A 15,053-nucleotide genomic window follows, 5' to 3' on the forward strand; every position below is an offset into this window, starting at 1 on the left:
ATTATTTCATAACAACTATTTCCTATCACAACCTCCCAGCATGTTTTAACTAAAAGATATTTTGCCAGGTTACTAGTATACAATGTCATAAATATGATCATTGGTATTTCTGGATTACTTAATTATAATTATTTTGCTGTGATGTGATAATTATATGGAGCTTGTTTTGTCACTAAATGGCTGTAAGACTTTAAGAAAGTCATTTACATTTCAGAATCGCAGTCTCATTTTTATGTAAGGAGAAGACATGACAGATTCTACGCATGCTAGTACATACTTCATATCGCCTGTGCTCCTATAGATGCTTACTGTGAAGACTGACAGGTCAAAGCACAGTCAATTTGGGGAAATTACATGTAGCTCATCATGGAATCCAAGATAAGAATCTTTAACTCGAATTTATTTCATGATTGTTGTACAAAATACCAATTTTGAGATTATAACCATACTTCTTCCAATCTAACCACTTACATATGTTTGTTCTCAAGTAATTAAACAAACTCTAATGATACCAAGGAAATGTAGTTAATTGTACTCATTAATACTAAAGTGAAATCTCACTATCATGTTTGGAAAGGGAGGAGGAAGGGACACAGGAGATATGGGGAAGGAAACAGACCCAATAATGTTATGTGCACATGTGGAAGTATCTCTATGAATCTCATTATGATGTAAAATTACAGTGCATCAATAAAGATTCAAAATAATTATAGGAGTAGAAAATTGTCACAATTAATTGCTTATATTCAATGGTATAAAGTAAAAGTGATAATGGTAGCCATTTCTGAATATATTGAATTATTTTTTATGTATAAAAAGATAAGAATTCATATTTCTTGATCAAGTATATTTATCCATAATCTCAATTTTGTTATTTAACCGATTAATCTCTAATTAAAATTTTATTAACTATATCTATCACTATAAGACAAAGCAATGATAACATCAAATAATAATAGTATAATAATTAAGTTTAGTATTTCCTTTTTTTTGGTGGTGGTGGTTCTGGGGTTCCTGGAAGCCCTTCTACCTCCGGGCTACACTCCCAGACCTATTTTTATACTTTTTATTTGGAAACAGGGTCTCTTAAGCCAGCGAGGCTGGCTTCGAACCTGCGCGATCCTCCTGTCTCTGCCTCCCAAGCGCGGGGATTACAAGCGTGCGCCACCACGCCCAGCTTAAATTTGGTATTTACTTTTAATAAGCATGGTGAAATTTTATACAGTGAGGATATGAAGATCAATCAACTAATCCAAAATGTTCAGTGTGAGTAACAAGCATAAAATCCATACTATATTTACTACCCAGTTTTTTCTTCCATATATCTATTCATTATAAAAAGCAATTGTCTTTTTATTCAACGGATGTATAAATGCACTCATTGATGCATTTCATTTGCAATTATAACATTTTTTAAACTATAGTGCAAAATGTCTATCAATATCCCTTCAGGATTTCATCAGATTCCTTATTCAACTCGTTAATAAGGTGTTCTGATTTATATCTCTGCTTTCTTAGTAGATTAATGAAAGGGTCTCTCTCAGGTGTCGGAATCAGAACATTTGCAGTCACTTTTACACGAACTATATATAGGGTGACTATATAATTTATCATACAAAGTAGGTCACATTGTGAGAACTTTCTATTAAAATTATTCCAAGACAACAGGACTATCCTGGGAAGACTTCAGTGAATGCCTGAAAAAATAGTTTATATTAAGTGGTTGACTTGGCTTAGGTATGTATTTTCTAGTGATAAAAAATGGCTTCCTTTCATGATAGTACAGCACAGCATGTCTTGTCTTTACTTGAATAGTCTCTCAGTTATTAGTGAATAACAGTCATTAATGTACTTTTTGCATGCAATAATTTTTATATCATCAGAAAAATTATTATATTGTGTTAAAATAAGAGCTAAGACAAAAAAAGAAGAGAACAGTTATACATGTTACTCAAAACCTTTTCTTTAATAGCTAGTTATGGGTTGCAGTTTCAGAACACAGAAGCAGGAGCCATCAGGAAGCAGATGCCTAGCGGAGATTAGACATGTAAGAGATTTTTTTTTTTCAAGAGATGCTTGGAGTAGCCTTCGAGAGAAGAGAAGGGGAGCTTTTGGGTAGAAGTGGATGTCTGATATCTATGAAAGCAAAGATAAAAGAGTTTAGGTTATAAGTCTCAGAATATGGTGTCCTTCTAAGAGAGTTTTGGCCAGGCCAGTGGGAATTCTCCAAGGCAAAGGGCCCCTTAGAGGGGCCCCAGTCAGGCAGGAATGGATGCACACTACTGCTTTCTCCATATTCAGTTATTGCCTGAAAGCAGCCTGGGGCAGCATAGGACTATCTGCCTCCACACTAAATCCGGGCACTGGCATCCAGGCTGGCAGGCAACTCATGTTCCCAGGCCAGAGAATTGAGTGGCAAATTTTAGGTCTGCCATGATAATTTTCTTGACAGACCTATTAGCTCTGCATCTCCCCATAAAAGTTTCTACTTAATTATTTATTTTGTATGATTAGAAATTTATTTCAGAATACTTCCTTTTAAGGAAGTATTCTGAAGAGACATTTCATTTTTAGGTAGGTATCCCTGTCAAAATAACTTATTTTATGTGTTTTTATTATAAAATGTACATAAGATCATCTGACACTATTTACATACAGAAAGATACCTTTTATGTAGCCTCACTTGTGTAGAATATTAATTGTATACATTATGCTTTTTATAGTGCTTTTAAAGTAATCAAATCACTAAAATGATAAAAATATGATAGTAAAGTACACATACTGATGAAATAAAATTATTTTATGTTATGTTTTCAAGCAATATGAAATTATGAACAGTATTTCATGTTATTTCATGTTTTTATAGACTATAATCTACTGAATGGATGTATAAATTTTATTATGTGAATGTATCATTACTTATTGAAACATTAATTATTTAAAATTGTGCTACCATATGATAGTGCAATATGCATTCTTGTGTATGATGTTTTTCTGTATCACATGTTGGAAGAATTTTATCTTTTATTAGAATATATGATCATCTAGATCAGAAATACAGTGTTATTTGTCTCTGTATTCCCAGCACTTTATGCATTTTAATACATAGTAATTCCTCCCTAGGTGAATTAAAACAGTGGGTTAGAGACTGAGCACATTAGGGAAAGCTTGTTTCATCGGAGATGGTGTGATTCATTGAGATTATTATTCTACATTCTCAGAAATCAAAGAAAGACAGCATTCTAGCCACTCACAATTCAAAAGTACTTCCTAATTATGCACTGTAAGTGATGTTGTCATATTTTTGGATTATGAAATCCAAAAATACAACCATTTGGATTATTAAGTGCAAAGAAAGTGAGATGTTGCCAGGGAAAGTCCAAGTGAAAGATAAAACAAGTCTTCAAACTGAAGCAATCTTTTTAAAAATCCTGATTGTATTATATAATAGTTGTATGTGCTGGAAATTCTATTTTCCTATCTGTAAAACAGGTATATAAATGTTTATTTCATGCAATTAATATGGATTAAATGATTTACAATGTATAAAAAAGCTAATATGCAGTTCTTGAAACATGGTAGCCACTTAGTGTTACATTGTAGGCACAAAATTGCTCCTCATAACAATGAAAACATCAATCCTTATAATAAAAATGCATAAAATGACAAAATCAACAGTCTAAAATATTTCTATTGACTTTAAAAATTATACTAATTTAATTTATTTAAAAGAATACCTTAAGCATGAGTCTAAATTCTCAGGTTACTATTAAAGAAAATCATACCTGTTCCTAACAAATGAATAATCATCCAAAATATGTAAAAGTTGTAAATTTCTTCTGACCCTCTGAAATCTGAAGATTATTATTCTACATTCTCAGAAATCAAAGTTAGAAAGCGATACTCTAACAACTATATTATTAAAATTATGTGTACTGTTTAATCACTAAAATGATAAAAATGATATGAAAGTAATTAAATATTCTGACGGTAGTTTTGACAGCTTAGAGGAGAGGTACAGATAAATTAACTAAAATTCATTAACTATAGTGAATTTTATTTCTTTTTTTCCAATAAATAAATAACTTTTATAGGCGTAAAACCTGATAAATTTTATTTACTGGCAAAAGCTGGGAAAGAATGTTTTGTGATATTATTTAACACAGTTTTAAGATTACTTCTATGCAACCTTGGAAAAGGGGAATATAAATCACCATGAACATGTGGTTTTCAGATTACCAAAATACTGCTACTGTAAAAGATAAAAAAAAAACTGTTTATTTTTTCTGGGAACTTTTATTTCACGATAGTCATGATTCAAGTAAAAGTGAACTGCTTATATGTTCAATGACCTGCTTGTAGCCACCAGATAGTTTATTCTATAAAACTAGGATGAGGGCTGAATGGAAACCTTGACTTTGGATTTTCACCAATATTTCAGCAACTCTAATTAGGTTAGAAAAATTTCCAGGGTGACCCACTTCCAGGGATTCTTATTATTTTAGTGTTTTCACTGCCTTAGTTTATCTATGTATGTATTTATATTTAAAGACAATAATGAGAGTCTTTGAAAAAAAATAACTTTTCAATAGTATATACTTTTCAAAGTTAAATACAACAAAACAGTTACTATAATTGAATAGTTAAGTGAAAATATATTAACTAAATATGAGATAAAAGTTGAAATGTGAAAACTTTATAACAGGTGGTATATGCTTAGAGGTTTGGGGTCAAAGTTTTCGTACTCATTTATAAATTTCCCTTACAAAGAAAACAGTATAATTTTCATTGTGTAATGCATGTGTTGGAATACTAGATCTGCCATATTAGCAAAGATACCTTGGTCAAGTAAGTTAGTTAACATCTCACATTTTGCTCCTCATCTATAAACTAATAATGAGACAACAGAATGGGAGAAAACTTTACTCTTTCTCTGATAGAGGATTAATATCTTGAATATACACACAGCTTAAGGAACTCAACACTAAGAAAACAACCCAATCAAAAATGGGCAAGTGAACTAAATAGAGACTTCACAAAAGAAGAAACTTAGATGACCAATAAATGTATAAAAATGCCCAATATCATTAGCAATCAGAGAGATGCAAAGCAAAACCACCCTAACTCCAACTAGAATGCCATTCATTAAAAACACAAACAACAACAAATGCTGGTGAGGATGTGGAAAAGTGGGAACTCTAAGACATTCTTGGTGGGATGTTAAATTAGTGCAACCAGTTTGGAAAACAGTATGGAGGATCCTCAGAAGAATGGAAATGAACCTACCTTATGATCCAGCAATATCACTTCTGGATATCTACCCAAAAGAATGGAAACCAAACTACCAAACTAATGCATGTGTATCTATGTTCATAGCCACAATTCATATTGTCAGACTATGGTACCAGCCAAGATGTTCATCAGAAAATGAATGGATTACAAAACTATGGGATATGCACAATATGGAATATTACTCAAACATAAAGAAGAACATAATTATATCATTTACAGGGAAATGGATGGAACCGGAGAACATCATGCTAAGTCAGATTAGTCAGCCACAAAAAATAAGAAATCAGATGCTCTCCTTAATATGTGAAACCTAGGGAGAAAATAGGTCATAGGAGGAACTCTAGACAAAGAAGGAAATACTATATAGATGAGTAAATAAAGTGACCTAACTGAGGAGGATGAGAGGGGGAAGAGGGAAATTCCCTAATGTACATGGTGTACATTCATGAACATATCTAAGTCAATCAATAAACCAAACATGAGAAGAAGGAAGGGGAGAGGGAATGGGGTGGAAATTGGATAAGGGCTAATTGGGTGATGTGTGCATGCATGCCTCTACCATCTTGTACTTCATTAAGATATACAACAACAATGCACCAATAAAAAATAAATATTCAGCTCACAGTTTTGAAAGTTTCAGCCCATAGTTTGTGGCCCCATTATTTTAAACAAAGAGAGGAGAACAGAATCTCATAATTCCTTTCAATGACCTAACTTCCTTCCAGTAGCTCCCATCTCTTAAAGATTCCACCACCTACTAATATTGCCTTTTCTTGGTTCAATCCTTTGAGGCAAGGGGCCTTTACGTCATTTAAAATTGAAAGTACATCAATATCCATTACAGATATAAGGAGAAAGGGCTTTATTTGCTAAGATAGTTTCAAAGCAAAAAAGTTCTAAATGGATAGTGCACAAAGATAAACTAAGGTGGTAATATATTATCTTGGATATTTACTGCTGGAGAACTGTACATCTATGAAATTATGAAAACAATCTAGTATAATTCAGATTTACTTTATTTCATAAACACTGGTCTTTAAGCTTTTGGACCCCTTTTCACTAGAACATTTGACACCTGCTAAAAGGGAGAGTACTGCTAAGTCTAGAATTATCTTCCTCAAAAGAAGGTGGAGTTAATTAGGTGTAATAAAATTTTTGTTACTTTCAATGAGTTTATTTAAGTGCTTATAGTACTGCATGTATCTACCACAGTTAAGATTTAAAATATTTATTTATTTTTATGAATTTATTCTTTCTGTACTGGAGATTGAACCCAAAGGGATTCTACCTCTGACCTAACACCCAGCCCTATTTTTTATTCTTTATTCTGAAACAGGGTTTCACTAAGTTTTGAAGGGCCTCACTAAAACCTGTGATCCTCCTGTCTCAGCCTTCCAAGTACTGGGATTACAAGAATGAACCACCACATCAGTCTAAACTGAATCTTTACACTTGTTAAGGTATGGCAGAAAATAGTATTTGAAAAGTCAAAACTTAGTTCTGCTTTACTATGGCAGAAAATAGTATTTGAAAAGTCAAAACTTAGTTCTGCTTTGCTAATAACTAGATTTGTGCTCTGGCCGGTTTCCTATGGTCTTCAGTTTTCTCACAAAATAAAGGCGGAGGTTTACATGATCACTGGGTTCTCCTTTCTAGTCTTAAATTTTGATAGTCATGGTTTTCCTGACACCTACAATGTAAATGCACAGGATGAATCACCCACTCTTAATTTGTTGATCAATCTATGAGAAGGATCTTAAAATATGTTCTTTTTAGTCCATTTTTTATTTCTGACGTAGGGTCTCACTGAGTTGTGAAGGGCCTCACTAAGTAGCTAAGGCTGTTTGAGAACCATGATCCTCCGGTCTCTGCCTCTCTAATGCTGGGATTACAAGCCTGAGCCACCATGCCCAGCTTAAAATAGTTTTTTTAAAAATATATTTGAAGGAAAGGAACATGAGCATGGGTATATACAGTGCCTTTCCTTTTTCCTTTAACTTGTTCTTCAGTTACCTTAATTCTTCTTTAATGCATATACATTCTTATGTATTTTACTAGTTTATTATAAATTTTCCCCCTATAAAACTATTAGCCTTTAATTACTATTTTTGAGTATAGTAGTTTAGGGTTACTATATATGGTTGTGAATATTAGGCACTACATAAATCTGGGGGCACAATCACATTTTAATTTATGTCCATTTAAAAAATATCAGTTATAGGAATAGTCATGATTTGTTTTATTATCTAAATATTACAAGTATTTTTTCTTGCAGTGACTTATTAATTTTTGAATATTATTATATCAAAGAGCTCATATTATAAAGGCACTAGTCTTTTTAGAAGTAACATTTCCATAATACTATTTCCTCTTTTGACTGCTCTATTATGCAATTATAATCTTAAAATATTTTCATATTCATAATTTGATTAAAATCTCTATCATACTTATTTTTCTTTGAATTATTTAGTGTTGATAAAGCAGATGATGAAGACGATGAGGATTTAACAGTGAATAAAACATGGGTCTTGGCACCAAAAATTCATGAGAGTGATATCACACAAATTCTCAACTCATTGCTTCAAGGCTATGACAATAAACTTCGACCTGATATAGGAGGTAAGTTTGAGTTATCATTCTGGGATTTTGATGACTATAAAAACTTCACTGAATCTGTTTTAATTATTTGTGTGATATTAGTTGAGAGTTGAGTTGGAGGATTATTAGTTGGAATGTTCATTGTCTTTGAGAAGTTCAGAGTTGGATCTGAAACAAAAGACATATAAAAGATAATTTAGTTGTTTTATATCTGCTATCATAAAAGGTGCTACCTAGAGTTTTGCTAAAACTGCTTGAAATGCTAAGAAGTAAAAAAGCTAACATTTGAAAAACAAATAGGATTTCTAGTTTTATGCCAATGCTATAATGTTTAATTAACACAATTATAATGTTTTACAATTAATTTTGTTCTTCAGGATTTTTATGTTAAGTCCCTTGTAATTATGTTAAAATTTTATACCATTAACTTACCAGTTTTCTACTGTTACTCTTTAAAACAAAAATGTAAATGAACAAAGATTTTTGTTGAAATTATATTAAATCTATAGCCACCATAGGAAAATTGAAATCCTTACCATATTCAATTTGCTGAACTTTCTGAACTTTATATTCAGAAATTTCTGAACATTATATATTTCTGAACTTTATATATTTCTGAAACTTTATATTTCTGAACTTTATATATTTCTCTATGTATTTAATTTTGTAAATTATGTTTTCATAAAGAAGTATTACAATAAGTTTTGATTTCTAGGTGTTCCAAAATTTTTGATGCAACAGTAAATGAATATTTTTAAAAAGTATTTTCTAATTATTTCTTAATTTTTACAGGTTATTTATAATATACATAAATACAGTAGGTTTTCTACATATTAACTCTGTTCTCAGAAGATTTGTCCAATTTGTTAATTTTAATTATTTTTTTGTTTGGTTTCTCTGGATATTTTGTTTGTTTCTTTTGATACTGTAGATATAATCCAGGAATATCCTACCTCTGGGCCATATCCTCAGTCTTTTTTTTTTTCTTTTTATTTAAAATAGGGTCTAGCTAAATTGTTCAGGATAGACTTGAACTCAGTCCTGGCTCGGCCTCCTGAGTCGCTAACATTATAGTTATATGTATCATATTGGGCTCTTCTAAATTTTTGTAAAAAAATTTGGACTATTTTTGAAAAAATGAATATTTTACTAAATATCAAAAACTACATATTTTTCTGACATATTGCTCTGGCTAAGACTAAAGTGTAATACTGAATATTCTTGACTTGTTTCTGATATTAGAGAAAGCAATCCATATTTTACTAGTAAGTGTAATATTTACAGTGGACTTCTTCCTGTTAATTACCTCCTTTTCTAATTTGATTAGCATTTCCCAAGTTTTTAAAATATTACCTGTGCAAATATTAAAGAAATCATATTGACAGTATTTTGCTTTTTGTATTATTTATAAAATAGATTTTATTAAAGTTTGAACAAAATTGTTCTTTTTTTATAAATGACATTTGATTCTGATACATATAAGTTAACTTCAAGATGTATCATTAGTTTCAATTTGATAATATTTTGCTTTGGAACAATGTCTCTATGATCATAAAAAACTGACTATTCATTTTACTTTTTGTAATATATCTTTAAGTTTTAGAATCAAAACTGTACTAGCACCTACTGATGACTTGTTCCTTTCTTTCTTTTTATCTTTGATTTAACCAACTTGAATACTATTTCTAATTTAAATTCTTGAAAGAATATTTTGGCAACATCATGCCTGATTAGAGAGTTTGGGGAAAAGATAGTTAAGGGGTTCAATATTTTAAATAGATATGTGTGAGCTTTCTATTCTTATTTAGGTTTTCCTAAGTCAAAGCTTGCAAGAAATTAAGTGTAAATTTTTTAAACTTAGTGTTAAATTATTTTGTAATATTTTTATGTTTTTAGGATCTGATTCTTTCTGTTTGTTATTACTGCTATTACGAATCTGTTCATTTATCATATACCTTTAGATAGTTTTTCAGTTTTATGACTCTTTTAAGAGAATTAAATTTGAGTCTGTCAATTTTTTGTGCTGAAAAGTTATTCTATATTTTACTGTTTTATAATATTTGGGTAATTATGCTAATGTTTTTTCTATTCAATTTGCTACTTTACTAGATTGTTAAAATTATTTCACTTGAGAATAAGTTTTAGGCTTACTAAAACAGCATTTGTACATGGAATTCCCAGAATCCCTTGATGTTAACATCATATAAAACCATAGAAACTTACCTAAATCAAGACAATGATGTTCATACAATATACACACAGCTCATCTATCTGCCTTTTTCTAACTATCTGCTTCCCAAACATCCTCTTTTATGCTTCAAAACTCCAACTAAGATCACAGCATGCAATTTGTTTTCATGTCTCCTTATGCTTCTCTGATCTAGTATATTCTCTTAGTTTTTATGTTTACTAATAACCTTAATCATTTTAAAGTACACTGGCCAGTTGACTGATCCTAAATTAGAGTTTTTCTGATGTTTATTACAGTAATAGTATGCCCTTTAGGTGTGTTACTGTAGGACGTACACTGATCTTAATATATCTTACTACTTGTGATGTTAGCTTGACCATGTGGGTAATTGTATTTCTTCTGTGTTTTCCTATTTAAATTTCTTATTTTCGCCTTTTTGATTAATTTGTAAGCTTTGAAGAGATGCTGTGAGACTATGCAAATGGTTCTCAGCATACTCATGCCCATTACTCCAGTATCTATCAATAACTGTTTTTCTGTGACATTATTACTGTTCTGTTTGCCAAAAAGTGACTCAATATTACCATCATGCATATGGATTGTAATTCTACCATAAGGAAGCACTGTATTTTCTCCTTTGATTACTTATCTTTTCAATTATTTACACTAGTATAGACTCATAGATACTTGTTTTATTTTATAATTTATAATCCATTGCTAGCATTATTTACTTTGCTGTACAATATACAAATTTAGCCCCTGCAATCTCCTACAGTTTGATTCCTCTATCTTGTACACACTCCTGTTATTTTCTAAGGCTATGTTTACTTTCTAGCATATCAAATATTCCAGGCTCATCTTGATCCAGAAATAGAATGTACTGTTTCTCCGAGGAGACCTCTTTCTTTAACTTACATGAAAGGTTGTCTACTAACTTTCATTTTTTTGCTTTTCACTTATATCTTCTTTATGCATTCTAATCCACTGTAGAATTATGCTACAAAAACTTATTCAGTGACTCATCTATGTATGGCAGTTTCTGATAGTTTGCAGATACCAAGAAGGCAGCAATGGTTTATTTGGGCATATATATGATATTACATTATTGAACACATAATTCATGGTATTCTCTTTGACATGGAATTTTTGTATATATATACATATTCAATTTTGCTTTAGTTAGTCAATTGACAAAATTATCTCCAGAAGAGTTATGCTGTTTTCAATTTCTTCCAGCAATGTATGAAAATGCCTGTTTTCCTACAGTCTCAGCATCATACATATTGTCTTAGCTTTTAGTATGGACAAACCTGGTGACTGAGAAGTGCTGTTTTAATTTGTGTTTTATGGAATTATAGGTGAGAGATAATGCTATATACTTGACTGTAAATTTAACATCATTTTCAAAATTGTTTTATTCATGCTTGCTTCTATTATCCATTGGATATTTGAGCACTTATTCATCAATTTTAAGAGGTTCTTATATAAAAGGGAATGTAGTGGGTGGAGTAGTAGTCTCCAAAAATATGCCCATGTCTTAATCTGCAGAACCTGAACATGTTACAATATTTGGAAAAATGGTCTTTGCAGATATACTGGGTTCAAAAACCTTGGGATTATTATATAATTTGAAATTACCTAGGCACCCTAAATACAATTACAAGAATTTTTATAGTATGGAGATAACAGAAAATGAAATGAAAGAGGTGAAGGTTGACAGATACATAGAGGAAAAAGGGACATTAAAATGAACTTCAGAGGACTGCTGCAGCTAGAAGATAGAACTATTCAATAGATAGTACTTGAAATGAACAATTTAATGGAGAGAAGATTTATTTTGGCTCTGAATTTTATGGCCGCTCAGCTCCATTGCTTTGGGCTTGAAGTGAAGCAGCACTTCATAACAGAAGGCCAAGGCAGAGGACCATGGAGTGGAAGGTGGGAGAGAGAGAGAGAAAGGAGGGAGGGAGAAAGAGAGTAAGGTGCTGGGGAAAAGAGACATTCTTTCAAGGAACTTGCTTAGTGACTTCTTCTAATTAGGCTATGCTTCCTTCAGTTTCTACAGCCTCCCTGAAGTCTATTCAGGTATCAGTAGATTAATCAACCAATGAGATTAGAGCTCTTCTGACCAGCTTCCCAAGAGCCCCACCTCTGGATTTTGCTCAATACTCAATTGGGGAACCAGACCTCAATACATAATCCCTTGTGGGATTCTCATCTTCCACTTAAAGTTGCCCTCTGTATTCATCTAAGGTTTTTCCTTCTTTGTCTAGAATCCTTCTTATATTCCATTTTCTCCATAGCTTCTGGATATTAAGGAGAACATCTGACTTTTCACTTTTTGTGACTGACTATTCTTACTTAGCAAAATATTCTGTATTTCTATTCATTTATCTTTAAAATGATTGGTTTTATTACAACATGTCTTAATTATATTCACTGGGCAACTGTTTCCCAAATTTTTTAAGATTTGTTTAATAATTCAATTTCAGGTGTTTTCTCTACTTTTGAAAGATGGATACATTTGTTCATTCATTCAGTCAATCATTCACTTATAGCATCAAATATTAGTTCTAGTCCATTATATTGGTTTTCTTCATGTATTACAACCACAGGTATATTTATTTATGTACTTTGACTTTTTTACCTGCCTATTACTAAAGTTTTTCTATTGATTTTTTTATTTTGTACTTTTGTTTTCTTCTTCTTTAATTTCTATTAATTCTCTATCCATTTTTGCTTGTTTTTAGGAGATAGGAAAATGCATTCTTCTTTTTTAATTTCTAAATGTCTGAATCAAAGTTATTTTGTTATTCTCAAATGCTTGCTTGAACACATTTAACCATTTGCAGTATTTCCAGGTTCCTGCTGATTAGTATGTTTTGGAGATTTTCCAGAGTTAACTTGCATTGGATCTTGCATTATTATTTTGCAATAATTATATTGCCTAATTATGTTTTAGTTTATAGTTATTATACCATATTTTTAGTTCACTGATGTTCTCTAATGTCATAATAATAAAAGCTAATTATTTGAATTGATATATTGCTTCTGGTAGTGTTTGCGTTCTGGTAGGGAAGAAATTTTATGGCTTTCAATTTACTGGCTCTGTTTTATTCTTGTAGGGGTGTAAATCCTCTCTTCTTGTTTTTTTTCCCTTTCACCATTTAATCTCTAAAGCATATTGACTTTTTCTATTTTGACATTTCTCTGTTCTCAGAAAAATATTAACATTTTTAATTATGATTATTGACAAACACATATATAATACAGATTAGTGGCATGCACTGTGATACTTCCAAACATGCATGTAAACATTGTACATTGATGGTGTTTACCCATTCTTTCTCTACACTTTTCTCTCTTCTTGCTCCTTCCCTTATCAATCCCTAATGATCCCTGTTTTACTTTAGGATCCCTTTTTTCCTTAACATAATGCCCTCCAGTTTCATCAGTTTTCTATCATAACAAAATCTATGGGATACAGATAAAACAGTACTAAGAAGGAAGCTGGTAGCAATGAACATAAAACACTCCAATCAATGAAGACACAAAATTTCTCAAAGAATGCTTTCAAATTCAACAGCATATTTTTTCATATATTTATTGACCGTTTGAATTTCTTCTTCTGTGAAGTGTTTATTTAGTTCATTTTATCATTTTTTCTTAAATTGGGTTATTTGTTTTCTTTGCAGTGAGTTTCTTGAGTTCTCTGTATATTCTAGATATTAGTCCTCTATTGGAGGAATAACTGGTTATAATTTTTTCCTCTTGGCTCTCTGTTGAGGTTCTTGATAGTTTCCTTTGCTGTACAGAAGCTCTTCAGTTTAGTGCAATCCCATGTATTGATCTTCCTTTTCAGTTCTTGTGCCTTTTGGGTCTTGTTAAGAAAGTTTTTTACCTGTGCCTATGTGTTAAAGTGTTGAACCTATGCCTTCTTAAAAGATCTGTAAGGTCACTGTTCTGATTTCCAAGACTTTTATCCATCCTGAATTGACTCTTTTACAGGGTAAGAAAGTAAGTAAAATTTATTTTCATTTTTCTTCATACAGTTAACCAGTTTTGCCAACACCATTTGTTGAAAAGGCTATCTTTTTTTTCCCCAGTGTATGTTTTTGGCCACTTTGTCAAAAATCAATTGACTATATATGTATGAATTTGTTTCTCAGTCTTCTATTCTGCTTCATTGGTCTATGTATCTGTTTTTGTGCCAATACTATGCTGTTTTTATTACTATGGCTTTGTAGTATAGCTTGAAGTCAGGTATTGTGATGCCTCCTGTATGATTCTTGTTGTTGAGAAGTACTTTGGCTATTCTGGCTTTTATGTTGTTCCAAATAAAATTTTTTTGGTGGTACTGGGGTACCTGGGAGCCCTTTTACCTCCAGGCTACACTCCCAGATCTATTTTATATTTTTGAAACAGGATCTCATAAGCCAGCGCGGCTAGCTTCGAACCTGTGCAATCCTCCTGTCTCTACCTCCCAAGCGCGGGGATTTCAAGCATGTGTCACCACGCCTGGCCCAAATAAATTTATGGACTGAGTTTTCTATGTCTTTGAAGAATAACCTTGGTAATTTAATGGATATCATGTTAAATCTGTAGATCATATTTTAAAGAATTACCATTTAGTGACATTTATTCTGCCTATCTGAGAAAATAAAAGATATTTATATCTTCTAAGGTATTCTTTGATTTTTCTTTTTTCAATGTTTTATAATTTTCTTTGTAGAAGTCGTTTACCTTCTTAAGTATATTCATACTTTATTTTTATTATTTGTGGAATACCATGAGTAGAAAAGTTTTCTTGATTTTTTCAGTGGATTTATGGTTGGTATACAGGAAAGCTTCTGATTTTTTAAGATTGGTTTTGTATCCAGACAGTTGGCTGAATTATTGATCAGTTCTATAATCCTTTTGGTTGAGTTTGCTGGTTTTCTAAGTAGAGCATCATGTCATCTGAAAATAGTGA

The 15,053-nt window shown here is 31.5% G+C and overlaps 1 protein-coding gene across 2 annotated transcripts in view; it reads left to right on the top strand.

Moving 5' to 3' along the window:
* GABRG1 (gamma-aminobutyric acid type A receptor subunit gamma1) overlaps nucleotides 1-15,053 on the top strand; it is a gene marked incomplete at both ends in the record, with an annotated part of 76,570 nt that overhangs the window by 17,032 nt on the left and 44,485 nt on the right. For both annotated transcript variants that reach the window (XM_080697585.1, XM_080697586.1), the window contains one exon: nucleotides 7,763-7,911. In XM_080697585.1, coding sequence (XP_080553711.1) covers nucleotides 7,763-7,911 — 149 coding nt within the window. The remainder of the gene's footprint in view (nucleotides 1-7,762; nucleotides 7,912-15,053) is intronic.

The sequence above is a fragment of the Muscardinus avellanarius genome, assembly GCF_963383645.1.
Source record: "Muscardinus avellanarius genome assembly, chromosome: 6".
Lineage (NCBI taxonomy): Eukaryota > Metazoa > Chordata > Mammalia > Rodentia > Gliridae > Muscardinus > Muscardinus avellanarius.